Source organism: Corapipo altera, unplaced genomic scaffold, assembly GCF_003945725.1.
Source record: "Corapipo altera isolate COAL_440 unplaced genomic scaffold, ASM394572v1 54, whole genome shotgun sequence".
In the NCBI taxonomy this organism is placed as follows: domain Eukaryota; kingdom Metazoa; phylum Chordata; class Aves; order Passeriformes; family Pipridae; genus Corapipo; species Corapipo altera.
In genome coordinates this window covers 8,598,927-8,626,819 of record NW_020884902.1, presented here as the reverse complement: position 1 = coordinate 8,626,819, position 27,893 = coordinate 8,598,927, and the positions used below count along the sequence as shown (strand labels likewise).

The 27,893-nt window shown below is 52.5% G+C and overlaps 1 protein-coding gene across 1 annotated transcript; it reads left to right on the top strand.

Moving 5' to 3' along the window:
- Positions 1-1,220: 1,220 nt before the first annotated feature.
- Positions 1,221-26,112, top strand: SLCO2A1 (solute carrier organic anion transporter family member 2A1). Its single transcript, XM_027650527.1, has 14 exons — positions 1,221-1,310; positions 12,434-12,571; positions 14,415-14,577; positions 16,405-16,620; positions 18,563-18,661; positions 20,243-20,376; positions 21,444-21,525; positions 22,392-22,556; positions 22,859-23,048; positions 24,066-24,225; positions 24,585-24,745; positions 24,912-24,976; positions 25,092-25,212; positions 25,340-26,112. Exons 1-14 carry the CDS (start codon positions 1,221-1,223, stop codon positions 25,458-25,460), a joined length of 1,905 nt encoding a protein of 634 aa, XP_027506328.1. The 3' UTR covers positions 25,461-26,112.
- Positions 26,113-27,893: the final 1,781 nt, after the last annotated feature.

Genomic DNA, 27,893 nt, shown 5'->3' with positions numbered 1-27,893 from the left:
AGCTCTTTTTATCTTAGCAGTGCTGATTTTCCCACTGCCCTGGGCCTGGTCAGACCCCAGGGGTCCTGCCCCGGGGGTCCTGTCTTGAGAGGGTTTGGGCAAGGCAGGAGGACGGCGGTGCCCGGGGAGCCTCTCCACGGGTACAAGGCACCCTCTCCATGGGTACAAGGCACCCTCTCGTGGTGAGCGCCCACGGAGGAGCCTGGGCAGGGCTGAGGTCGGGGGGTGCCCACTGAGAGGGGCTCGGCCCCTCGGCATCATACACAGGGACCCGCCAGCCTTCCCGTGGGGAAACCATTCAGGGGGCTGGGATGGATTTCTCAAGGCTCAGGACACACCCAGGCTTCTCACGGGGTCCCCCTGCTCTCCCCACCGGCTTTATGGAGGGGAAGGCGATAATTTTGACTAAACGCTGGCAGCTGCCTCCCTTCGGGCAGAATCAACTTGCCCTTTCAGCCTCTGACGTGTTTCCCCCCTGAGAGGAGCCTGCAAAATAAATCAGTACTTTGCTTAAACAAAGCTCCGGAGAGGCGTTGGTAAAAGAAAAAAAAAAAGGTGCTCAAGAGCTTCACAAATGCAGCTTTTTTCATGAAAGAAAAAAAACAGGAGAAGTTTCTTTTTTCCACCACAACCCCTTAACCCAGGGAGGGATTTCTCTCCACCCAATTTCCCCCTCCCACCACCTGGGCGCCAAATCTCAGTTGCTGAAAGGTGCCTCCCCTTCCTCTCGCCCCTTCGGAGGCGGGGGGGCGGGGGGGCGGGGGGAGGCTTTTAACTAAAATCCCAGTGGCTTTCCCTGCGGGAAGGCTTCATTGCTAGTGCCGTTTCCTTGTCCAGCCCAGTCCTGCAGCCCGGGCCGTGAGCACAGCGGTGGGTCAGGGCTCTGGGTGCCCCCACGGGTGGGCAAACACCGTCCCACAGCCCCAGCCGTGCGGGGGTCGCCGAGCCCTCGCTCCCACCTGCTCCCTGCGCTCTGCCCTTCGCTTCCTGCGGCTTTAAAGTTCCCTCGGTGCACAAAGCAAAAGAGGGAGGAGAAAGAGAAAGCGTTTCATCATCGCTCCCCGGAGCCGACTTATAAAAACTTGGCGCTCACGCTGCCTGGCTCACTCACAGCCTCGGAGGGTTTTCGGCACAGACCGTGCGGGCAGCGGGACAGGCCGGACAGGGACGGGAGCCCAAGCTCAGCCCAACTACTGGGGGCTCCCCGGGAAGCCCTCACGATGGGAGTCCACGCCGAAGCTGGCAAATCCCCAGCTGACATCCCCAAAAGCTCCAGCACCTGCTCCCGGAGTATCTTCTGCAACATCAAAGTAAGGATGAGAGACTGGCAGGGATGCGCCGCGGGGAGGGAGGAGATGCTTGTGCGGGTGGTGACCCCAGCCCATTCCACGCGTCCCCGCGCCCCGCGTTCGCACCGCCGGTAAAACGAAGGCTGTTTGATGATGCAGAATTTGAATATCAGCTCCTGGGGCGGTGCGGGGTAACCCCGTCCTGCTCGGTGCCTGGGAAGGGCTGAGGGGCTCGGTGGGGTTCACAGTGGTACCCGGCACTGCACATGGGTGTTGTACCCCACGGGGCAGCTCACTGTGAGCTTCCCCACAGCGTCCGGTACACGGTGTGCTGCTGCTTAGGGAATGATTAACCACATCCTGGTGTGAAAAGAAAACACTGCCCTAGAATAACATGGGCTTGCTCTAAAAACTTGGTTGAGCAGAGCATTTTGAGTGACAGAAGCAAAGGCTTGGCGGGTTGAAGTGGGTTTTCTGGCGTTGGCTTCCCGGTTACTCACCTGCTGTCATCTTGAAGCCGGTCCCTGCCTGAGCTCCAGGCTCTTGAGCTCATTGCCTGCGTGTGATAAGACGGGTCATCCCGGCCACGTGTCACGTTTTACACCCTGCCAACCATCCTGATTTTGCACCACCCATCACCCCGTCTTTCCCCCACACACACTTTTCGGCCCGTTTCTGGATGTGCACCGAGGCTGCTGCACGTGCTGGTCCCTGTCCCCGGGGCATTTGCCTGCGTTGGCCAGGATTCCCCTGGGGCAGGGGGGATTTTCATGCCTCCACACCTCAGCATCCAGAGCAGCCGGGTGCAGTTTTGGGGAACGGCAGCTGCCCGTGGGCGAAGCAGCTTTGGGGACATGTGAGAAGCAGCCAGAGGGCAGGACCCCCTTGTGCCGGTGCTGTGGTGGTGCCTAGGGCTGGGGTGTGATTTCCCACCAGTGTTACTGGGTCCGAGCCTGTGTGTGATCCAGGGAAGGGTTTGTCAGAGCTTTACAGCCGAGCATGTTCTCAGGATGTGTGGCCATGGGTAGGGCATCACAGCTGGGATAGGTTTGGAGTTTGTTTGCCATCCATCTTCCCTCACCTTCCATGGAGGACAGTGCTGCCCACTCCTCCCTGGGCTGTGCTGTAGCCCCCGAAGTTCTGTGGGGATGCTGTAGGGTACCATGGGGATGTTCCCAACTGGCTCCTTCTGGGAGATGCCTGGGCTGGAGGCATCATCCCAGATGATGTCTTCGACTCCTACATCCCTGAAGGTCCCCACTGCCCAGGCTGGGCTATTCCAGCAGGTGACTTGATGGCACTTTTTGGCTGAGGGCACCAGGAGGAAGAGCTTGAGGTCACCCTGGGTGATTTAGGGCTGCCTCTGGCTACATTGATGTGCCTCTGGAGGGGACTGGTGACCTGCTCCCTCCTCTGCTGGAGGTGCAAAAGGTGGCCTTAACCCGCTCCGGGCTGCTGCAGTAATGACCATGACTCTGGGTGAGTAAAGCCACCCAAAAACAGAGCCCTTCTTGCAGTTCATGCTCTTTCCTGCAAACAGGCACAGCTCCCTTCAGCTGGCAGCAAGCAAAAATAGCCTGGAGCTGAGAAAACATTGCCAAGCCCTTTTTCAGGATGTCGCACTTCAGCATTAAAAATAAAAAGCCCCAACAAATACTTGTTAACCCATTTGTGCATCCCATGGGCAGCTGCAGGGCTGTGAGTGCCTCAGGAGCAGGGCTGGGTGCTGAGCACCCCACACACCCCAGGGCACTTGGTTAGGGCTCTGTCTGGGACCTTCCAGGGGAGTTTGGGCAAGGGCAGATGACTTGGGGGTGTCACTTTGCTGGTGGCAGGAGCTCTGACAGTGCCAGGATGTGCCTGGCTGCCTGTGCCCACCAACTCCAGCTCCAGTGTCTTCCTTCCAAAATTAGGCCAGGAGCCTGGAACACCCACCGCTGAGGCAGTCTGGGGGTCCTCAGAGGTGATTTCAGAGGGAGAGGTGGTGGCCCATGTGGGGAACATGTGCAGAGTGACCCCACAAACTGGAGACACCGGCAGGGACCCCCACTCCCACCTGCCCCGGTGGCTGCAAGTCCAGCTGCACTGAGGGAAAACCAGCACCTGAAAGAAAAAAGCTTTAAAAATGCTTTTAAAACTCTAGTAACTTCTTTTTTTTTTTTTCCTTTTAAAATTTCTATGTTAAAAAGTGCTTTTGGTTTCAAGAGTCAACAGCCCAGCACTGGCGCCGTGCAAGCGTGTGAAGGAACAGTTTGAGCTCTACCCAAACATGTTTGTTTGCATCAGGTGGATGATGTGCACCATCTGGGACGGTGGGGAGTCGGGACACCCATCCCTCAGAGAAAAATTCTTGCTTTAAGAGCAAATGTATATAAATTGACAGGCAGCAACATCCCCCACTCTTTCCTGACTTGCCTGCTCTTCCCGTGCTGTGACATTTGTGTTAAAAACATATATATATATATTAAGAAAAGAACTGCTTCTGGGTAGGAAAGCATAGCCTGTGTGCACTATCAGTCCTCCCAGCCCCCAAGACAGAGTAGGAAAGCCAAGTGTCTGAGTGGAATTTCCAGGTTTGGGAACTTTTGGAGGGAATGGTTGTCAGTAGGCACAACATGGTCAGCAGTTGGGTTTGAAGGGTTTTGTAGCTCTTGTTTGTACAAGAAGCTGGGAATGGTGGATTATAAAAAGGCTTCATCCAGCCCCAGATTTTGTGGGAAGCTGCTGGCATCACCCCCTGCCCAGATCCAGGTGCTATAAAGGTGTTTAAATTAGTCAGACACAACATCCTCATATAAGTGATGGCAGTTTCTGGTGGGGACAGTATTTCCAACACAACAGAGTTCCGTACTTTAAGCAGGCTTGGGAGGCTGTGGCTTAGACTTGGAAGTCTTAAGTATGAAGCTCATATTTAATCCCTAAAGCCACTTGTCGGGACCACTTTCAGGGTGCCTTTTGCAGGGCTTGGGCCAAAATAACCAATTATTGTTCTGTGCAAAGCACCTCGTCCCTCCATGTTCCCTGTGAGGGGACCACTGGCCCCCTGGACCAGTTCCCATCACTCTTGAGGTGTTTTCCAGCACTAGACCGGTTGCTGCTGATATTTGGAGGCATTGGGAGCACAGTGGTGCCAGGGATGGGCATCAGGGAGGGAAAGGTCGTGGTGGACAGGGGTGGTTTGAGGGGTTCTGTGGGAGTTTGAAGAGTGGGATGGGGGTGGCAGTCATGGACTCGCTGCTTGGGATGCAGGAGCAGTGCAGCAGCACTTTGGGAGGCAGTGCCCTGTGGATGTGGCCCTGGCTCAGATCCGTGTGGTTACAGCTGATCTCTGTTCCCTGCGGGAACCTGGCTGGTGACAGTTCTGTGTTGTTGCTGAAAGTTACTCTCAGTCACACGTGGTATTTAATGACTGGCAGTGACACCACTCGGGCTCGGTCGGTGCTGATATTCCCGGGCCCCACCCGGCTCAGCTGGCAGCGTGTTTGCCGTCGGTGCCCTATCGCACCTGGAACGAGCCCAGAGGTTGTGCTTTCAGTTTGAGTGCCCACTCCGAGGGGGTAGGGCTGCTTCAAGCCCTCGGGAACTTGTTTGCCTTGATTCACACGGAGAGACACAGCAGAAGGGAAAAGGCCTTCAGTTTTTTGGGCTGGGAGGTGGCTGCCGAGCGCTGTCCCCAGTGAGAAACATGGAGCATCCCGGTAACCCCCCAGTGGTGGTGATGTGTGATGATGAGACAATTAGAATTGATATTAGGGAGAAATTCTTCCCAGGGTGGGGAGGCCCTGGCACAGGTTGCCCACAGAAGCTGTGGCTGCCCCATCCCTGGAAGTGTCCCAGGCCAGGTTGGACGGGGCTTGGAGCAACCTGGGCTAGTGGAAGGTGTCCCTGCACATGGCAGGGGGTGGCACTGGATGATCTTTAACATCCCTTCCAACCCAAATCATTTCATGATTTCTATGATGAGGAAGGACAGCTAGAGCTCCCAGGGTTGTGTTGACTGGCACTGGGATTTGGGGGGCTTGGAGTTGTCCTGCTCAGCAGATGCAGGATGAATCCAATCTTCAGGTGTCACTGCCTGTGCCCAGCGTCACTGGGGACACCAAGGACCTCACAGCCTGGAGGAACAAAACAGGTTTGAAAGGTGGAGGAGAGGTGGATGGTTGGTCTTTTTGATACCCACACATGGCCATGGACCCCATCAATGTCCCCCAGTCCAGAGTCCCAATGATGTGATTTAAGCCCATATTGTCCTTGGTGATCCTGGAGGTCTTTTCAACCTTAATGATCTTATGATTCTATATCTGTCTTGCCCTTCCAGACATGCACTGGAAAAGGATTATTTCACAGGAGTTCTCTGTTTACAGAGCCTCAGATATTTTGGTTTCTTTGCCTTTACTGTCTGTTTCATGGTTTTGAGCTATTTTAATTGACTTTGGGATCCCCAGCAACATGACAAGGAGGAGAGCTTTATAAATATCTGGTGATTTAGAGGAGCTGGACTGGTTTCAGCTGGAAGCTGGCGAGCTGGAGAGTGCAGGGGAGCAGCCTGAAAGTGTTGGGAGTGCAGGCTTGTTTTCCATGCCTCTGGACTGCCTGGCATGGAAAAGGAAACAGGAGAATAACAGAGAATTATTCTCACTTATGTCAGCCAGAGATAATCCAGGAGAGTTTAAAAGCCCTAGGAGAGGCTTAAATTGAGTGTTATATCATGGCAGGAAGAGGAATGGAATGGAAGATGGTAGGAGAGGGGACAGCAGGGTTAATAGGAGACTGTGGGCTCCCAGAGTGTGATAAGGCTTTAAAGCATCCCAGGGTAAAGGTGTTGGGAACAAGCAGGGAGCAGCGGACAGGAGTGGGGAGCTCTCCCCTCCTTGGGGAGGCTGGATCCCTTCTGCAGAGGAAACAAGGAGCCCTGCCTTTGGGTCTGAGGTCCCAACAGCAGCAGGGCAAGTTTTTTTTGTCCCTTCCTTTGAAGTGACTAAAGGAATTTGCTGAAGAGTGTATTTCAGAAGCCTGGAGATGGACCAGTTGTGCTCTCATATCCTGTTGGAAAAGATTATGAATTGTTTTGTTTAGCAAGGACAGAAGATTCATCAAGTCATGAGTCTGGAGGCTGTAGGTTTGGAGAGGGAAACACCAAGAGGACAAAGTCACTGTTGATTAGGGACATTGATTTAAGCAAAAAAATCAAAGCGTATTCTAATACTGGGCACTGTTCAGGGAGAGATGTTGGATTGGTTGAGTGTTTGTACCAAAGAAACAAGGAGGGTCCTTAGGACAGGTGGGGTGGGGAGAAAGACCTGTGGTGATGGGAGTCTTCCAGCATCAGACAACAGAGGTTGGGTTTGGATGGATCCCACATTGTGTTATGTCTGGTTTTAGTGGGATCAGCTCCAAAAGGGAAAAACCACCTGGCCTTCACCAGCAACGCCAGCAGCGGGATAAGGAAGAAGATGGGAGAGAGGCAGATGGCAAAGCAGGTTTGCAAGTTTAGTGGGATCAAGGTCTAGGAGACATGAAACAAGGTAATTTTATGAGAGGCGAGGTGGTTCGGTGCCCAAACACAAGCAAGGAGTGGTTAGCGTAGATAAGATTGTCATGAGCAGAGTGGCAGAGGAGTGATGCTGATATGGAGCATGAGGCATGGCCGGGGCGCCGGGCGGGAGCGGTGTTTACACACGCTTGTGGGTCAGGGAAAAGGAAGCCAAGCTGGAGCTGCCGCCTTCAAGGAAACTGGAATTGGACCCTGATGCACTGTAACGAAAAGAGACCTTCGGAAAAAGATGAGAGAGCAAAGACCACCCAAACTGCGGGAGGGTCGGAGGCTGCTGAACGCTCTGCATCGTATTTTGCAGGCAGTGTTTTCTTGGGAAGCATCAAACCCTCACACCTCCCATGCTGAGGGTCTGCCTCAGCAACCCTCTGCAGCCAAAAACCTCCATTCTGGGCAAAGCTGGGCTGGCAAGGACCTTGCGAGGGCACTGGGATGCAGTGCTGGGAAATCCCGTGTCTGCGTTTGCTGCAAAAAGGGCAAATATTGTCTTTGCTCGTGACAACTGGGGGCTGTAAAATGTGCATTGCTTGGCAGTAGAGAGTCATCATTCCAACATGCTTCAGGCAATCCCTGATCAGTTTAATTTTTATATTCTTCTATTATTTGCAGTAGAAATAACATTTGGGAGCCAACTTCTGCCGCTTGGCTGAGCTCAGAGGTTCTGTGCTGCGGGACAGTCTGCATGCTGGGTGTTTGATTCCTTCTGTGGGAATGTTGCTTTTTTTTTTTTCATCTTTCATGGTGCTTTTAGGTCTCTAAATCCAGGCAGCTGCCCATAGGAAAGCGATGCCGAGAAGGGATGCATTTCCCTGTTCTTTCCCTTTCCAGCTGAAATATTTCTTTTGCACTGAGTGTTCTCAGCTGTCCTACTGCAGGAGAGTCTCCCAGTGTAGTAAGAGTTGATCATATACAAGCTCTAAAATAAACAGCTTGTCTTCTCCCTTTTAAAATTTTGGGGGTATTCTTATTAATTCCTACAGTTCCCTCCTCCCTTTTCTTTTTTTTTTGTCTCTTGGAAGCTTAGGAGATTAAAGTAGAAGGAGCTTTCAGACGTGGGCAAGTTGGGATCTCCTGGCTTTGGGAGGAATGCCTCCTGACTTTGGGAGGAGTGCCTCCTGACTTTCCACCACAGTGAAACAATTTTAGGCTCTCTGGAGCCTAAAATGCAACTCCAGTAGTGCCATGTGTAGGGAAAGAGCTAACAGAGCATCCTTGTTCCTAGTTCTTTTCCAGGGTTTACCCCAGCCAGATTAATTTTGCTCTGGGCAATGTCCTACCTTGGTGTCATCAGTCACCTGGGGCTGTTTGTATATGTTCTGTGAGGGACTCTGCTCCCCAGGCAGTCTTTGTGTCCATCTAACAAAGCCCTGGCTCTTTCCATCCACACTGCTGTGGGAAGGCTGTTGGGCACAGGGATTAGCACCAGTGTCAACAGCATTTCCACCTTTTTTATCTCCAGCCAGGCCTGCCAAGGGGAAGACACTGAAAAATGAGGCAAGAGATGACTTTGGACATGAACTGGGGAAGCAGAGCAAGAAATTAACCCTTAACTCCCTCCTCCAGGTGGCAGAGAGGAAGAAACAGTGACCATGCTGCATGTAGCAGCATCTTCCCAAACCCTTGGTCCGTGCAGAGCACAGCCAGACTCAAACCCACCTTGAGGGGTTTTCTCCTGGCTCCTGGAGGAGCCTCCTGGCTCCTTGAGTCTCCATATAGGTGTTTCACCTTCATTTCACTTTGAAATGAAAGGAAATCTAAATATTTGTTGGACACATCTCCTCTGAAGGAGGCTTGGGTTGGGATTGACCGAATGGTTGCCAGCTCTCCTTGGCCAGAGCATGGAAGGACCAGACCCCTCTGTTCCCTGCAGTAGGGTGGGTTTATCTTCCTTTGGAAAAAGCACTGCCCTGGGAGGTGTTGGTGCCCATGAGCTGGGTGGGGGGAACAGCCTGTCTGCCAGGGACCTTCCCCAGGAGTTTGTTTCCTTTTTAAACGAAGCTCATCTTGGAAAGGAGTCAAGCGTCTTGTATAAACAGCCTGGAGTCAGGATTTCTTCGGCGCTCCGAAGGAAGTGTGGGGATAATTAAGAGGGGATTTTGTGTGGGGATGCATGTGGGTACATGCCTTTCGCCTCTCTGTGCTGCTCCTTGGCTGTCTGCAATTGCTCCTAGCCTGCAGCCTCCAAAATCCACCAGGCTCTTATGGGAGCATCTGCTCCGGAGGGTCAGCACTTGGGAGTGTCCCTGGCTCCTTAACCTCCCACCGTGCCTTCACCCTCGCCTTGGCTTTGCGTCAGCGAAACCACCCGGCAAACTAGCTCGGCTCTTCCTTAAAAGCCCCTTTCTGTCATTAGGGAGGATGGATTGTGGCAACTCCGTCCCCTCCCAGGGCTGCTCGGCGGGTGCGTGGGGTCAGCACAGCACATCCAGTGCTCTGCAGCTGGAAAGTCCAGGTCGTGGCTGATTCCCATGGACCAGCGGGTTGTGGGTGGTCGGCATGAACACATGGGGATGGGAATGCGTGGGGAGAAGGACAGGGATGGGAAAGACCCTTGAGGACCTTCAGGGGGACATGGGAGAGTGGTGCCCCCATCTCCACCAGACTCGGGGTGTTCACAGGCTCCTTCTGGGGAGCCTTCCAAGTAATCACCTCTCCCAACAATTTCCACTCAGAGCTTCAAGGTTTGGGCTGTCGTTATTTTAATTAAAACTGAGTCTGCTGAGTGCAGGGGAAGTCTTAAATCAGGCACAGCTCTCACCTCCAGACAGTCGAAGTGCATCTGGGAAAGCCAAGCTCCAGCTGCACAAGTCCCAGAGCAAAGGCTGTTTTGCTTTGCTCCAACTGTTCTGGGTGGCAGCTTCTTCCCAAGGAAAAAAATCTCCCCTGCCCTTCCCATCCCATCCTCAGGCCTCTTACATCTGAGGGCCGAGGCTGCTGTGTGGTCTCAGGGTGGGATGGATCCCTGGAGCATCCTTCTGGCTCTGCTGCCTTTCCAGTTAACTCCACTCACAGGAGCCAGATTAGAAGGACTCATGGGCAGGGGGAAGCAGCCACACCCAAAATATTCCTCTCCCTTCATGGATGCTCTCCAGCTGCATTTTTCCCACCTTGCCTTCCCTCGTGGGATGGGGAGCAGGCAACCCCAACCTGCTCCCAGGCACCTCAGGATCCAGGGCTCCATTTTGTCCATGCCCAGGTTATCACCAAGGCATAAACACATCTTGGTTCATCTCCTGCCAGCTCTGCCTTCTCCCCCCTGCCCTCCTGACCATGGCTTGTCCCTCTCCTTTCCTGCTGTGGTTCCCATGGTCCTTCCATATCCCCAGCTTCTCCCCGTCACCTTCCAACTCCAGCATTCTGGGATGTCAGGCTGCCTTTTCTCCTCATCTTCCCTTCCATCCTTCCATTCTCTCTCTCTCCAACATTTCATCTCTCTATCTGACCTGGGATTGGGCTGACATTTGCTGCCCTAAATTCAGCCTGGGTGATCCACCCTCTTCCCTCCCTGTTTGTAAACAGCTCTGCCTCTGCGACTGACGCCTCGTACCGGGAGAGCTCTGCCTCCAGCTGCTCTGCAGCTAAAGAGGTCCCTGCCACTGTTTAGCTGGTGCTTCCTTACCCCAGAGACTTCAGCAGGGTCTGGCCAGAGCTGCAGGAACATAAATTAGTGTTCTCAGGCAACAAGATCCCTCCTCCAGTTCCCATCCTCGCAGGAGTCACCTCTCTGCTCCTGACCAGCCCCTGGTGATCCCAGCTCAGGGCTGGGGAAGGGGAAGGTGGTGGATCCAGCTACCACTCACAGGACCGTGTGTTGGGATGGGGTTTTGAGCGTGGGAGTTGATAGCTGGGGGGTGGAGAGGTCATTCTGCTTCAAGAGTTCACTGGAGATATTTCACTTCCACTTTGTCCCTTTCTGGGAGGATTTCCCACGTTACACCCATGTCACTGCTCTGTGGCTTTTTGTCAGGGCAAAGTCCCAGCCTAGGAATTTGTTCCCTCCTGCCTGGTTACCAGGCAGCCAGATGCCAGCCAGACGCCAGCCAGACGCCAGCCAGGTACCAGCCTGTCTGCTGTCACCCCTCTGAGATGTGGCTGGGAAGTCTGTGGTGGCAGTCTGTCCCTGTGAGCCTTCTTTCCTCATTTTTGGGGTGTTTGCCTTTCTCCTTCGACTTTCCTGTGGTCTCCAGGTTTGTTCCCAGCCTGCCCTTGCACTGTCAGGACTACATTTTCTCCTTCCCTTCATCTCCATCCTCTTGTCTCCTCCTGTCTGTCAGCATCTCTCCTATCCCTTAATGCTTTTAGATACCCAGCTGTGTCTTCTGGCTGGAGCTCACCTCCCTTGCAGGAGAAGCTTCCAAAGAAACCATCTTCTTGCCCACCTTCTACCCAAATTCTGCCACATTTGCTGGACCTGGCATCCTCCTCTGCTCCCCAAAACACCGCTCCACCCACCTGTGGAATTTGCATCCTCCATGTTGGGTGGACAATTTTGGTGTTTTTTGATTTTTATTTTTTTTTTTTTTTATCACTCAAGGGGTCAGGGCTCCTGGGTGCTACCACCCTTCCAAATAAGGAGTATCCCTGCTCTCCTGGCCAAGGGCATCAGGAATTTGTCAGGCCTGCAGTACCTTTGATCCCCCATCCATCATCCCGCACTTCCTGCCGTTATCTTTGTGGGACACTCTTCCGGTATTCAGCAAATATTTGATTTCCTATGAATTTAAAAAAAAAAACCTTTTCCTTTTTTTTGTTTTATTTTTTTCTTTTTTTTAACGATTCTGAAATACTTTTGGCATCATGTTAGAGGCATTTCATTCCAAGAAAAATAAAGGAAAACTGTTCTGCCTAAATATAGATCAAAAGACACTGGTGAGCTGCCTCTTACATCCCCGACTGAGAGTGCCTTCCTCTCACAGGCCACCCGGGTTCTTTGGACAAGGTTTCTGCCCTGCCCCCTAAACTCTCTCTATTTTCCCTCCTCTGCCTCCATGCAGCTCTGCTCCTGGCTCGGCTCACAGCCTGGCTCAAAGGAAGATGCTGTTTTTGGAATACTACAAAGGTCTTCCAGTAGTGAGACCATGTGCATATTTCATCCTTTCCCTCTGGGGATTTTAAAGCCCTTTTTCAGCTTTCTCTAGTAACAGCCCTTGGAGCAGGGTCTGTTAATTGACTTTACAGCTGAGTGAACCCAAGGATGTTCCATGTCAGAAGTACAGCCTTTGGCCAAAGCCAACTCGAGTCCGCTCCCGCAGGGTGTGATCACCAGCAGTCATGTAGCAGCAGCCAGGCACTACAGCCTCAAACGGCCTCCAGTGGTGCATGGAGAGGTTCAGATTGGATATTAGGGACAATTTCTTCACTGGAAGAGTGGTTAATCATTGGAATGGGCTGTCCAGGTAAGTGGTGGAGTCACCATCCCTGGAAGTCGTCAAAAAACGAGTAGATGTGGCACTTTGCCATATGGTTTAGTGGCCATGGTGGTTCTTGGTCAAAGGTTGGGCTTGATGATCTTGGAGACTTTTTCCAACATTAATGAGCTTATGATTCTGACAGGGTTCTCACTGGCATGGCACGTTTTTTTTGCCCACAGGTGTTTGTGCTGTGCCATGGGCTTCTCCAGCTCTCCCAGCTCCTCTACAGTGCCAACTTCAAGAGCAGCCTCACCACCATTGAGAAGCGCTTTGGGCTCTCCAGTCTCTCTTCAGGTTTCATCTCCAGCTTGCATGAGGTAACTGGGAGTGGTCAGAACACGGGGGGCACCTTCCCAAAATAGGCTGTCAGAGTTGTTCACACCCAGTGCTTCCTTGGTCATGCCCACGTGTGCTGGATGAAGCAGCTGTTGTTGTGCACTTGGACACCTCTTCACACTTCACTTCTGCTCTACCACCTGCCAGGAGGGTGAATGTAGGGTTATGTGGTGATGGCCCTGTGGCCAAGAGCTGACTTTTACTGGATATAGAATCCCAGAATGGTTTGGGTTGAAGGGACCTTAAAGTTCATCCAGTTCCAACCCCTGCCATGTGCACTAGCCCAGGTTACTCCAACCCCCGTCCAACCTGGCCTTGGACACTTCCAGGGCTGAGGCAGCCACAGCTTCTCTGGGCAACCTGTGCCAGGGCCTCCCCACCCTCATATTTCTTCCCAATATCCCATCTAACCCCACCCTCTGTCACAGTTTAAGGCAAGTTGCTGAGCTGGCTGAGGATTTCCTCACAAACCCTTTCCAGTCAATAAATCCTCTGGAATAAGTTTGAACATTCAGATTGTCAGGAATTGTATCTTCCTGGTAGCTCCTCAAGGCCAACTAGGAAAAAACATGCAGGGGGAGACTTTATTTTACTTTCAGAGACAAAGTGCTTGGTGGCAGCTCACCTTGCTGATGAGCTCCCTGGTGAGCACATGGGGTGCTCCATCAGGAATCTGGGCACTAGGAATCCTCCTAGGTCCTTGGGGAAGTGAATGGTCTTACCTTAGCCAGCACCTACATTTGGGGTTAAAAAGACTGTCTCAGAGCCTACTGAGACTTCCTACTGGCTGTGACTTCCAAGCCTGTCCGGAACAACAATCTTTTTGCATTGGTGCCTGCAGTAACTCCAAGAAAAAACCACGGAGAGACAAGCAGGGAAGCCCATGTAAACATAAATAGAAAGTTTTCTTAGCCATACATAGAATCATGTGTTGGAAGGGACCTTTAAAGGCCATCTAACCCAACCCCCTGAAATGAGCAGGGACAGCTCCAACATGCCAAAGTTAAAATCATGTCTTGTCCCAAGCTGGGAAAGCCCTTGAATGGTAATTCTGTGGTGTTCACCCACTTGCCTGAGTGAGCTGAGTGATTTCATGGCTTTTTAGCTGATTGCATCTGCAGTTGCAAATGTCCAGAGTCGCAAATATTTGCAGTGAGCTGGACCTTGTAGCTGCGCTTGTGTCTGTTTGAGTCATAGGAATGGAGGCAACACCCTTCATTTCTTGATGTGTTTTGTAGGAAATGTTAGTTTGTGTCACGCTTCTCCCAGGTAACAAGTGACAGGACAGGAGGAAATGGCCTCAAGTTGTGCCAGGGAAGGTTTAGTTTGTATATGGGGGAAAATTCCTTCCTAGAAAGGGTTGTCCAGCCCTGGCACAGCTGCCCAGGGCAGTGGTGGAGTCCCCACCCCTGGAGGGATTTAAAAGCCATGTGGAGGTGGCAGCTGGGGACATGAGTTAGTGGTGGCCTTGGCAGCGCTGTGAATGATTGGACTTGATGATCTTAGAAGGCTTTTCCAGCTTTAAGGATTCTGTGATTCCTGTGGGGTGGGGGACAGCTGTGGGTACTGAAAGAAACCCCGTGCAGACCACAGGGAGGCTGTGAAGTTGTTCATGACAACAAGGGATGCACAGAGGTGGCAGAAGCCAAGGAGGTGCCCTGCTGGTTTGAGGTGAGAAGGGAGCACTGACTCGCTGTGAGTGTGCAGAGTGGAGGCTGCGCCGCTCCTGCTCTGTCAAACACCACGAGATAACAGAGCTCTCCACCCAACTGGGCACAGTTATAAGGTCTTAACACCCTCTGTGATGTCTTCTGACACTTCCAGATCGGCAACGTGGTCCTCATCATCTTCGTCAGCTACTTCGGCAGCCGCGTGCACCGCCCGCGGGTGATCGGCGTGGGGGGGCTGCTGCTGGCGCTGGGGGCCTTCCTGGTGACCCTGCCACACTTCCTCTCGGACCCCTACGAGTACACCACGCTCAGCACTGGTAAGGACCACGAGCTGTGCCACCACAGAACCACCTCTGGGCGCTCTGGGCTAGGGTGTGACTGCCCAAGGAGAGGGGTTGTGTCCAGTGCACACACGATTTAGATACAGTGTTTTGGGGAGAGACTTGAGGTCAGCATTTGCTAATTAAGCCTGAGTTCATTATGTCTTTGAAACCCCTTCTGAGTGCGGTAGTTACATGTGGGATCCCTTCTGCCTCTCCTGGGTATGTTATTCCAGCTGTGCTGTGGAATCAAATCATGTGGATTCCAAATCATGGAATGGTTTGGGTGGGAAGGGACTTAGAGATCATCTCGTTCCACCCCCTGCCATGAGTAGGGACACCTCCCACTAGCCCGGGTTGCTCCAAGCCCAATCCAGCCTGGCCTTGGACACACTCAGGGATGGGGCAGCCCCAGCTTCTCTGGACAACCTGTGCCAGGGCCTCACCACCCTCCTATGATAGAGCAAAGATCTCCTGTCCCCAGGGCCTATTCTGCTCTAGCCTATAAGCCTTATGATCCACACTAAGGAAGGCTCCTGGTTTAACTGGGCATGCTTTGGGAACAAGCTCAGATGTATGATGACACTCTATTTTCTTTGCTGAAAGACTAATTAGCATCACCTGCATCACCAGCCACAAGGCTGGCTTTGGCCTTTCCTAAGTGACTTCAGCACCTAGATCCTTGGATGCCGATGAGCCTTAGTCTCCTCAGGGATTGCCACCTCCAAAAACCAGCTCTCTGCTGGTCCCCATCCCCAAGGCTTTTGAGTCGGACAGTTTGGAGAGTAAATCAGGCATCAGATGCCAAGTTTTCCAACAGCTTAAATTCATGCACCAGGCTATGAACAGGTCAGGATTTGGGACAGGGGCTGCTCTGACTGTGAAGGAAACAGGAGGAAGGATCAGATATCACCCTTCTCCCTGCCCAGAGCTTTGTGAGTTTTGACTCAGTGTTTATGCTCCATATGCTCCCTTGTATGGGTAGTTCTGTGCAACAATAAGGAAACTGGCCAGGAATTATATGGAGAATGAGTTGGTCAAATAATGCTGATACCCTGATTGACTGGTGTTAGATTTGTGTACAGCCATGGAGGTATGATTACAATCAGGAACCACTGAAAAGGTTGAAGGGAAGCACCAAGAACTGTGTTTGACCCTAAAGTTCTGCATGTGGTGCAATTCTTGCAGAACAGCTTCACTAAATTGAATAAGATTAGAGGATGGACTGTGCAAAAATAGACTAACAGGGCAAAGATATTGACATTATGAGGATTGCTGGGCAATGGAAAAGAACAAATTAACCCTGTCAACAGCCCATGAAGATGCTCCAGGCCAGGCTGGAGTTTTCACAGTGGTTTGGAGCAGGTTGAAGACCTCCCCATGGTCTTCAGAGGACTGTTTGAAGAAGCAAGAACCATGTTTTGGAAGGAGCCTGAACGAGGAGGGCAATGGAGATTCAGGGACAGTGTCCTCAGGCAAGCCAGGTCACCCCAGAGGGCATCACCCCCTGTTCCTACTTGGGTACCACAGGGGAGCAAAGACCACAGATAACAAAAACCAGCCATGGGTTAGGTTTGCCCTCATTAAACTGAGAACTCCATGCCATGAACTCTAAAAGTTTGATTAAAATCACAGCCTGGTTGTTTGCTGCCCTGACCTCAGTGTAATACTCCAAAGGAAGGGCAAGGCAAGGAGAACTGTAAATAAAATGAGCAATCCATCCAAAATCCAGCAGGTTTGGAGAGTCCTGCTATTTTGGGATTTAGTGTGGGAGGAGGCAGAGGATGTGCCCAGTGTTGTAATGCTCACTTTTCTCCCTTTCAGGTAACAAAAGCCAGGGGCAGGCTGAGCTCTGCTATCCAGAGAATAAGTTTGTGTGCCCAAACACCACCCGTGACCCTCAGAAGGAGGCCAACAGCATGTGGGCCATGATGGTCATCGCCCAGCTGCTGGCCGGGATCGGGACTGTCCCCATCCAGCCCTTTGGGATATCCTACGTGGACGACTTCGCAGAGGCCAACAATTCCCCTCTGTACGTTGGTAAGTGGGACCATTGCTGTGTATTTTGTCTCCTCCAGACCTTACAGGTGAGATATCAAGGTATTTATCTGGAGAGGAACCCATGGACACAGATTGAGCAGCCAGAGAGACTCAGACAAAATCCTCCCTGATTAAAAAGCCAGATTGTCTCTCCCCTTGACAGTCAGCTGTTCTCTGTAGGGTTATGTTTATGAAGTGGGTGATAGGAAGCCAAAAAATCAGGGCAAGGAGATGAGATGGATGAGCTGGGACTTCTCCCTTGCATTTATGAGATCTTGTGCCATTCATGGGGGAGAAAAGTTGCAATGAAAGCTTCTCAGAGACCATCTCCTGTTCTTACTGAGCATTGATTGGTCATATTTTAGCCAGCAATATGATAGCCTGCAAGAGCCCACTAACGCAGGTTTTGTATCAAGGGTCCAAAATCAACACTTTTGCCATGGAATTGGTCCCTGCCCGATGTGGGCTCCCAGGCTCAGGAGGAATTCTTGATTGCAAAGAGAGAGGTCCTGGCTTCCACATCAAATTGTGTTTTATCTCCTATGAATTTCAAACCCCATCTGGTGCTGACCTGCCTACGTGAGCTTTGAGCTCAGTCCATAAGTTATTTAAAAGCCTGATTCCTCCTGGTGCCAAACAATGTCTTTAGAGCAGCCAAAGGTGTCAGAGTGATTTAGGAGTCGAAAGCGGATGTCCCAAAATAAGGTAAGCACTAGAGGAGAAGGAAAGCCTTTGGAACTAAACTCCCAAGGACAGGCTTTGGACAAGCATTGGAGTGCTTGGCAGGGTCTCCAGACCCTCCCAGGAGTGCTTTGCTCTGGGAAAGTTCTGCTGCACCACCAAAGAGCACTGCAGAGTCTCACGTGTGGGTAGTGCTCTCTCCTCTCAGCTAATTGGGCTGGTAAAAGCAGGGACAGAATCATAGAATTCCAGGATGGTTTGGGTTGGAAGAGACCTTAAAGGTCATCTAGTTCCAACCCTGTGCCACAGGCAGGGACATAATCCACTAGACCAGATTGCTCCAAGGCCCAAGCATCCTTGTCTTCCCCCTGTAGTGAGGGGGTGCCGTTCCCATGACCTCTGAGTGACATCTGAATTCCCAGACCTGTAAGGAAAATGAAGGAAAGAGGACTGAAGGACCATGAAAGGTTCTGAAGATGAAGAAAATGGGACTGGTGTGTTGTGTATAATACAGATGGTCACTTCAGGGCTACTGGAGGTCCAGGTTGCCTCAGTACAAGATAAATGCCATCACCCTGAGTCTGGTTTCATTTTATGGCTGGTGTAGTTCAAGACACTGTTTCCTTTTGAATAGTTTAAGAATGTTGTGCAAGGAGGTAACTTGGATCCTTTCATTCCAAATGAGTCAAAAGGAAACGTTCTGACCTTACAGGTTGGGTGCAGGTTGTCTGTTTTGGAACAGGATGGTTCAGCTGGACCCAGGGTGGTCTGCTGGCCTTTTTGCTCTCAGAATCTTTCACTTCTCCTGATGTTTGCACCAAAGGTTTTTGCCTGTATTTGAGGACTGGGATGGGTTTGTTTCGCTGGCCTCCTGTAGGAGGTGAAGGTCTCCATCACCTGTGGGAGCCCAGGACGCCACCGTCCTGCTGCTCCCAGGGGTTCCTCACTTTGTCCCAGTGGATCACAGATATTCACGGTGTAGCTGACAACTTTTAGTGTCCCAGAAAAACCTTGACTGCAGCAGAGCAGAGGGACTTTTTCTGCAGCAGCTGCCTTCCCCCTCCTGTTCCTGTTAGATAAACACCACCTTCAGTGGCTGAGCAACGGGCACCTTCTCATCATCTACCAGGTGCTAAAGGGTGGTTTCTCCCCTCTGTATATAGTACTATCATTCCTGCCTCACCTGGGAAGACAGAAGCCATATTTGCATTGGAACTACTATTCCCTGCTCACACTGGCTCTCTCTGCTCCCTTTTCCCAGCCATCCTCTTTGCCATCGCCGTGTTTGGCCCAGCTTTTGGATACTTACTGGGATCTGTGGTGCTCCGGCTATTCGTGGACATCGGGAGGGTTGACACTGGTAAGTATTTCTCAAGTAGTGATGGTCCTAAAAACCTCCTGTGAGTCAGAAGGTCACTGTGAAACCAAAGGTGACAGAAGCCACCAGTCCTGTGACCTGTAAAACGCACTGCCATGGAAAGACCACATTCCTCTACTACGTCATCCCATGAAGAAGGATACAGGTGGTCTTGAAGCCACCACTGAAGCAGAGGCCTGTGGTAGGGACAAGCCCAACTCATGGTGCTGCACTGGTTGTCATGGCTGGGTCTGCCCACTGCCACCACACTGAGGAGGTATCACACGACCCCAGCACGGTGGTGGAGAGGAACAGGGACAACTGAAGCATCCAGGGATGGAGAAAACAACTATAGGGCAACTGTTGCCCTGTGGATATATGGGAGGCTTGAGTCTACTCGTCCTCTTCCCCACCACCCTTCACCAGCATCGGCAGAGAGAGAGGGACCAAGCCGGCGCCACCGCAGGGATAATTTTGTTTATCAGTGGCACATGCTTATTATTTCTGGTAACTTAATCACTGAAGAATTCTCCCCAGCTCCATCATTTATGTGGCTCTTCCTGTGTTTCCTCAGAGAGATCAGAGCCTGCCTGACATTTTTGTCCGATGCCTGATAAGAATAACAAATGAACCTGGGCAGGAAGCTCCAAAAAGCCTTGGCCCGCTCCCCGTGGCGGCAGACGGATTTAGCAGCTTCTGCCTGGTCACTCCATGATAATGTCCGAGCTCCAGAGTGGAGTGGTCCTGTTTGGGGAAGTGGGACGATTGTTCCAGTGGGAAGTGGTCTCCTCTCCTGCCACACCCTGGCACAGGGCTCCCACCTGGAGCCTGCCGCTGGTTCCTTCCAGCCGCCACATCCCGGCCACAGGGAGCTGTGGGCCCCATGCCAAGCCAAGCAATCTGTCAAACCTCCCATGAGCATCTCTCAGCCCAACCCAAGGATGTCTCCACTGGAGACGGAGCAGCTCTCACCTTCTCCTCCCGTTTCCTGAGAAGGCGCCCAGGGTTTCGTCCACTCGGATATGGGGCTCATTAGCAGCGCTCGTCTGCCGGCACGGGGCCTTCCCTTGGTCTCTGCAACCACAGAGTGACTGAGCCTGGAACAATGGGAGAGCAATTTTTTCCAGGAAAGTAGCTGTGGCCTTTCCTGGTCCCTGTCTTGGCTCAGCATCCCTGGCAGGCAGAGTGTTCCAAACCCACTGTATACTCCCAGAGGAGGAGGATGGAGCTGGACCCTGTAATCGCCGCTTGACGGGCTGGCTCGAGAGGGGAAGAGCTGAACCTGTGCCATCAGTGTGCTTCCACGATGACTAAATCCATCCTCCAGCCATCTGGGAGGCTCAGCACAGTTGGGATGAGTGGCTGTGCAGGGTCCTGGCCAGGGAAAGGAAAACACAACCAGGGCTGGTCTTGCTGCCAGTGTCGGTGGGAGCTTCCACCTCTGTCCATTTGCTCTTCCATGCCAGTGGAGAGATCCTTGGGCTGTGCCCACAGGGACCCTTTCTGTTCCACCAGTCCATATTTTCATGGACATTTGCCCCTTTTACCCCTGAAACTCTTATAGTGTGTCCTTGTGTCTTGCAGCGACACTGCGCCTGATGCCAGGGGACCAGCGGTGGATCGGGGCCTGGTGGCTGGGGCTGCTGATCTCCTCGGGCTGCTTGGTGCTCACCTCCATCCCTTACTTCTTCTTCCCTCGGTACATGCTGAAAGGAGAGGTGAGACCTCATCTCCATAGGCTGGAATGACTTGGAGGCAGGGAAGCGCTCGGGGAGGGAATACCTGTCCCTGGGGGGGAGGGGAGGGGGGCGGAGGAAGGGAGCCCAGCAAACCTTTCCACTAAAACAGATTTTAAAAGATGCAAAATTATTAAAATTTCTCATGTTGGTGTTTTCAAAGCCAAGCCCCAATCTGGTTTTGTCACAAAAGTAATTGAGTTCTGGTTTGAAACTGTTTAATCATCCATTCTTTAAAGGTCAAAATCAAATCCAAAATATTTCATGGTTATGGCTAAAGGACTCACGAGACCTGAGCTGAGCTGACTCCAACTTTCACTTTCAGACTTTTTGCACAGTTAAAAGAGAGGTCTTTTGCCAGGGTTCAGGAAAGGAAAGCTTTCCAACTTCTTAAAGCCTCTCCAAGCAGGAAAAGCTGTCTTGCCACTCTGCTCAGGGGCTGCAGTGAAGTTTGAAATAGTTCACCCCTTTAGTCATAGAGTCCCAGAGTGGTTTGGGCTGGAAAGGACCTTAAAGCTCATCTCATTCCATCTCCTGCTATGGGCAGGAACACCTTCCCCTAGCCCACGTTGCTCCAAGCCCTGTCCAACCTGGCCTTGGACACTTCCAGGGATCCAGGGGCAGCCACAGCTTCTCTGGGCAACCTGTGCCAGGGCTTCACCACCTTCACAGGGAAAAATTTCTCCCCAATATCCCATCTAATCCTGCCCTCTGGTAGTAGGAAGCCATTCTCCCCTTGTCCTGTCACTCCATGGCTTGCCCAAAGTCACTCTTCAGCTCTCTTGGAGCACCTTTGGGCTCTGGAAGGGGCTCTCAGGTCTCCCTGGAGGCTTCTCTTCTCCAGGCTGGACACCCCCAGCTCTCCCAGCCTGGAGAAGTGCTCCAGGCCAGGTTGGATGGGGCTTTGCTGTGATTATCAGGCTTGGCTGGGGCTGAAAGGCACCTGGGACAGACCCTGCCCCTCCGCAGCCTCGCTGCACCCCAGGATGGTGCCAGCCACCCATGGGTGCTCCCCTCTCACCACAGCCTGCCCCTCTCCCCTTCTCCAGGACCGGAACGGGGAGGCTGGAATGCTCAGGAAGATGGAGACAGGGGCAGCTGAAGAGACCTCCCTGCTGGAGTTTATAAAAAGTAAAGGGCTGGCATGTCCAGGCAAGGGTGGGCGGGTGGGGACCTCCATGACGGTGATTTCAAGCCGAGGGGTGTTGTGTGGCAATGCCAGGGCCAGCTCTGGCACCATCAGGGCTGCAGCATGCCCTGCCCTAAGGGAAGGGGGATATGGCCTTCCTCTTGCTCTAAGCAGTGCTGACGTCTGTGGGGCCTGAGCTGTTTTTGATGATTGGTTTGAGGACCTTAAAATGGTGTGAGTGTGCTGGAAAGGGGCCCCAGCTCCAGGGGTGGGCACAGGGCTACTGGCGCCACCAGCCCCCCCCTTCGAGGAGGTCACCCCACTGCAGCTGACACTGCTCTGTTTATGTGTAGCCAAATTGGGCTTGAGAGGGATGCCAATGGTGAGGGACCAGATTAATGACTCCCTTTATCTCCATGACGATTTCTTCCCAGATAAAGGCCCTCCTCTCTCCTTCCCTCTCCATCCACCACAGTCATATCCTGGAGCTGCCAGCTCCCTCTTCTCCATCTCAACGGGGTTTTGATGGATGATGCCGGCTCTCCCCAGCACTCTCTGCTAATTAGAAAAGCTCATTAGAGACCAAATAAACAGAGCTGGTCCCAAGGAGCCTGGAGTCTGTCTGCCTCTGCTGACAGAGCTGGGGGACACGATGTCCCCCCAGGAAAACACTGTGTTCATCCATAATCCTGCCAGCTGCCGAGACACATTCTACTTTCCCATGGCCGCAGACATCCCCAGCAGATCATCATTGTCCCACAGACATCCTCGCTGGGAACAGCCTAAGGGTGGGGTTTTTTTCCCAGTACAAGTTGCTGGTGTGAGGATCACATGGCTAAAAGTAATTTTTTCTGCTGTTTCCACATAGGATTCCCGAAGATCTTCCTCAGGCTGCTGCTCAACCCCCTTTTCATCCTCCTGGTGCTGGCTCAGTGCAGCTTCTCCTCGGTCATTGCGGGTCTGGCCACTTTCCTCAACAAATTCCTGGAGAAGCAGTACGGTGCCTCCTCCTCCCAGGCCAACTTCCTCATAGGTGAGCACGGATGGAGGCAAAAAATACCCATCAGCACAGACCCACCCTCCCATATTCCCCAGAATTTTTAAATTCTTGCAGGAGAAGCCACTGGAAGCTCATTTTTAAGTGAGACCTGGGGTTCACCTTGGGGTGGTTGGTGACTTTCCTGGCCTGAGGTTTCCCAGCTGCCTTAGGCTGCCTTGGATAACAGTGGGATCTGTGGGCTCTCCCAGCTCCCATGAGGTCCACACAGGCACCTCCTGCACATGGAGGGGTGCTGGGCAGCCAGGACCCCCCCTAATGCCCTCATTTCCCTGCAGGAGCCGTGAACCTGCCGGCAGCAGCGCTTGGGATGCTCTTAGGAGGGATCATCATGAAACGTTTTGCCTTCTCCCTGCGGGCCATCCCCCGCTTCGCTGTGGTGGTGCTCATGTTCTCCATCCTCCTCTGCCTCCCCATCTTCTTCATGGGCTGCTCCACAGGGCACATCGAGGGCATCTACCCCCACAGGTAATGCAGGTCGCTGGGCTGCTCCCAGCTCCCTGTTTCTCCAGCCCTTGTCCCGCTTGTCCATGGGGAGGGATACACGCAGGTGAAGAGGCAGTGCTGCTGCTTGCTGCTTGATCCCATTGCCTGGAGTTGATCCATGCAATTCACAGCACAGAGAGCTTGGGAGGTCATTTATCCCTGATTTTCTATGCCAGACAAGCAGGATGTATTTTTCACTCTGGATTTTTAGGGGGAAATTAGTAATATTAGTGCCTGTGTCCACATCACCTCATGCGCTTCCTGTGTTCGAGCTGGACATCACCTTTCTCGGCACCTCAGTGGATACTTTTGACCCTTACCATGACTTTTTAAGAGAAAAATGATATTTAGATACCACCAAGGCTTGATATCAAGTGCATTGTGCTCATTTCCTAGCGGAAATGCCAGCAAGGGTTAGGGTTAGGGTTTCTGGTGCCATTTTCCTGCAGGGATGGAGCAGCCCCATCCCACCCTGCCCAGGGACAGCTCCCTTGTGCCACATTCCTGCAGGATTCCGGCTGTGCCACTTAGCAGATGCACACCCTCAGGTATGAAGGAAACATAGCACAGATCACTGGATTTGTCCTCGCTGTCATCAGGCTTGTTTGGGAATGTGCCCACTTCCAGTTTGTGTCTGTGTGGTGTTTCCAGCTGGGGCTGTTCGCACAGCTGCTTGTGCAGCTCTGGATGGAGCCCAGGTCCATTTCTCCAGGAGTTTGGCCAATTAGTTTTCAGCTGGGGAGGGAAGATAAAAAAAAAAAAAAGGAAAAAAGAAGTGTGTATTTGTTTGGAGACATAACATAATTCCTGCGACATTCACTGTACACTTCCAGAGGTACCTGCGGGGATCAGGGGCTGACAGGAAGTCAGGCTGCTGCTGGCAGTGTCCCAGTCCAAACAGGAATGGGAAAACTGGTCAACTAGTAAGAGAGACTTTTATTTTTCTTCTTTCTCTCCTATTTCTTAATTTTTCCCCCATTTTTCCCTCCTTTTTGGCAGTACACTGAGTTCCCAGCAGCAGGTTAAGGAGCCGAGTGGGTGCCACTGCTCCAAGCACATCTTCCACCCGGTGTGCTGGGAAAACAAGGTGGAGTACATCTCACCCTGCTTCGCTGGCTGCACCAGCAGCACCATCAATTCCTCCAACCCCAACCAAGTGGTGAGTAAAGCACATAGTTTGCAAAGCAGACTGAACCTTTGCTCGCTGGGGACAGGGGAGTGACGCTGCAGGAACCTGACAGATGCAACAAGGGGTGGAACCTTTTTGGCACTGTGTGCTGGGAAGTCTACCAGGGAGCTGGAGTCCTGGGAAGGTGCCACGGACAATTCCTGGGAGTCTGCTTGGAGAAACAGGGATGATGGCACATCCCACTGCAGGATGCCATGGCTGTGGCCTTAAAATTGGAGCTGATGCTCTCATTGGTCTCCTGCAAAGGGCTGCGATCCGATGCGTCACTAAAATCCCTGCTCTTGGCTTTAGGAGTCTTATGTCTGTTCTGTTCCAAATGTTTTCAACAGATCTACAAGAACTGTTCCCAGATCCCTCCTGGGAAGGAGCTGTACTCAGGCTCCTGTCCGCTCAGCTGCTCTGACATGCTCTTTCCTGCCATATTCCTCATCTCCTTCGCTGCCCTGGTCGCCTGCCTGTCCCACAACCCCCTCTACATGATGGTGTTACGGTGAGCACTGGGTGTGGGTGGGGGCACACAGGAGTCACAGGGGGGAGTGTGATGTTATGGTTCCCCATGTTGGGATCCATGGGATGGTCATAAATGTGCAACCAAGTCTTGACCAAACCCAGAGCCAGTACCACCACTCTGACCTCCCATGGCTTCTCCCCTGCAGGGTGGTGAACCAGGACGAGAAGTCGTTTGCCATCGGCGTCCAGTTCTTACTAATGAGGCTGCTGGGTGAGTGTCCATCTCCTAATGAGACTGAGGGGAGCAGTGAAGGTTTGCTGGAGCCCCAGGAGGTGTTGAACCTCGTCAGGGACAGCAGCCTGACTCCGTCCTCTCTTCTCCCAAGCCTGGCTGCCAGCCCCAGCCATGTTCGGAGCGCTCATCGACTCGTCCTGCATCTACTGGCAGCAGCAGTGCACCCAGCGCCGGTTCTGCGCCTACTACAACAACAACTTCCTCCGCAACAGGTACCCCTGGCACCTGTGCCCTGTCCCCCCTGGCGGCCTTGGGCACAGGGATGGTCCCCAGCTCAGCTTGGGGCCAGCTGGAGGTGCCACATCCGGACATGGCATCTCCCTGCTCTTCTCCCGGCAGATACCTGGGGCTGCAGGTGGGCTACAAGGTGGTGGGCACTGTCCTGCTCGCCCTCATCAGCTGGAAGGTGAAGAGGAGCAAGGAGTACAACGTGCAGGAGAAGGCAGCGGGGCTGGTGTAGCCCAGGGACTGACTCCACACCCCACCATGCACTGCCAGTTCTTTGTCTCATCTGGGTTCGTTTTACCTTCTTTCAGGAGCAACTTCACCTCAGCAGCTCTGAGCTCCTCTCCTGCAGCCCAGGGCACCGCCGTGCTCCCGGCGAGGTGCCAGCCTTGTCCTGGGAATGGCTTCCCCCGGGCTCTCCAGCTGCACTTGCCCATCACCCTGGGGAGGGGGCAGCCCCCCAGCAGCTGGACCAGGAGGTAGAAAGAGGTTGGAACTCGTGGACCCAGAGAAGTGCCTGCTGTGGGCGATGGTCCCTGTTCCGGCTTGACATTTCCAGCCAGGTAGTGCCTTCCTGGCTGGGACAGGAGCAGGGACGTGGCTGCCAGCCCTGAGGGACTGCCTGGTGTCCCCCCACCCCTCGCAGAGGTCAGCATGGACACCGCACACGAGTTGTGACAAGTATATCACAAGGGGTTTGTTGCAGAACATTTGCGGTTTGTTGCTCTTTTTATTTTTTAAATAAAGGTCACTTTTCCAACTGTGGTGGTTCCCTGGTCTCCCCCCACCTCCTGAGCTGACTCCAACAGCCAGGCAAGGCAGGGGGGATGCTGTGCTGAATCAGAGAATATTCTGGATCATCGAGTCCAACAGAAACGGGGCTGCAAGCAGCAGCAATTTTTGACCTGAGGCTCTCCCCCCACTTTGATACATTTCTTGGCACAGACAATTCTGGTCTTTGCTTGCTCGAGCTGGTGCCTCAAAAGTGGGACCATGAACAAAGAAATCCCTGGGCAATTATTCCCTTACAACCTTCATTCCCCCTCCCTCACACGACAGTCCTGACCAACAGCCATATCAGGGGCTGGGGTCCTTCCCACTCCTCCTGGCTTCACTGTTACGGTACCAAACTGTTGCTTCAGCCCCTGAGGTGGGTTTTGGTGAGGGTTCAGTGTGTTCTGTTACTCCACGCTGTGACAGGGTTGTTACAGTTCACAGACCAGGATCTATGGGCTGTTTGCTCCAGCTATCAATTTTTAAGTAATATTTAAGCTGCAGCTTTGTCTATTCTAACTATTAGTAACGATTTTTACTATTATTAATGATCAGATTCCCCAAGTTCCCCTCTGATCCATCTCTGACTGACACAGCACAGCCATGTGGTTCAGTTAAAGTTCAACCTGTGGCCCAACAATTGCAGCTACTTATGTCAAGCACTGAAGCTACTTTTAAATCATATAAATTCTACACTGGAGAGGGCTCTGGGCAGGGTACAATGGGCTTTGGGCTTTCTTTTAGGAGTTTTCTTGGGTAACTGTACTCAGCTCCTGTCCTTATCCCATTGCTATGAGAGGCAAGGCATTGTTCTTTTCCCTGTGCTCTTGGCCCTGCTGCATCTGTGCTCACAAAGGGAGTCAAGTGAAAGGGCAGGAGAGGTGGATTTGCTCTGGATCAGCAAGTCTCTATGAAATTGAGGTCTGTCCATGCCCCCCCTCCACCTGGCAGATTTTCCCTAAACACCCTTGGAAAACATCATCATCAGGATGATGTCCAGGCATTATTATTTTTGCTTTTCTTTGCCTTTCAGCAACCTCTCCTCCACTGTCAGTTGGTTTCTGCTATCCCAGATCTCACTGTGCTCATCGATCTCCTCCAAAAATATCTACCTTTTCCAGGGGGACAATCTGGAGCACAACCCATAGCAAAAAACATTGACCAAAAGAGCTTTAGAACACAGTGAGAGCCTCAATCCCTGCAGACGTGTGAACACAGTTGGAGCAGAAGGGACTGAGTTTATCCCACTGTCCTGCCAAAGCCATCCCAACACACCACTGCCAAGCTGCAGTGGCTGAGGAGCACCATGTCCGGCCAGCACAAAGCCACTGACTAGGAACAAGGGCAGAAGAGCAAAGAACAAAGCACAAAGCTGACTGAGGGGAAAAAAACTCCAAGAACACAACACTCAAGAGTTTCCAGTTCTGCCCTTCTCCCTCTCCTTCAGCCTCTGGGGAAAAACAGCCCCGAATATTTGACAGGCAGGTCATGGAGTGAGGCCCAAAGAACACAGGGAGCTCTGCAACAGCTCCAGCATGGGCAGTTCTGGGAGCAGCTCCAGCTCAGCCACACAGCCCTGCAGGGAAAGTTGAGCCATCTCACCCAGCTGTGAAGCCATGGGGTGCCACAGTCACCTCCATGGCACAGCAGTGGTGCTCTGTCACCTAAACCACCACGCCCTGCAGCTGGCTGGGCTTTTCCCCGTGCGTGTCAGCAAAGAGTCTCCCTTTAAAGTTTTTCAGTCATTTTTTTGCTATGTGATTGTCAATTTATCAATGAATTTCCCAATTCTCTAACATTCAGACTAAGGTGCATACACACACCCAGAAACACCCAACCCCAAAGCCCTGTGTGTGCAGAAGAGGATGCTTTTTGACAACACAGACCTGGCCAC

What these genes read in the sequence shown, in the direction of transcription:
- SLCO2A1 (XM_027650527.1), top strand. Translation starts at nt 1,221, where the DNA reads ATGGGAGTCCACGCCGAAGCTGGCAAATCCCCAGCTGACATCCCCAAA. An exon ending in GTATCTTCTGCAACATCAAA is followed by an intron (nt 1,311 to 12,433) that starts GTAAGGATGAGA and finishes TTTTGCCCACAG; the next exon opens with GTGTTTGTGCTGTGCCATGG. An exon ending in CTCTACATGATGGTGTTACG is followed by an intron (nt 24,746 to 24,911) that starts GTGAGCACTGGG and finishes TCTCCCCTGCAG; the next exon opens with GGTGGTGAACCAGGACGAGA.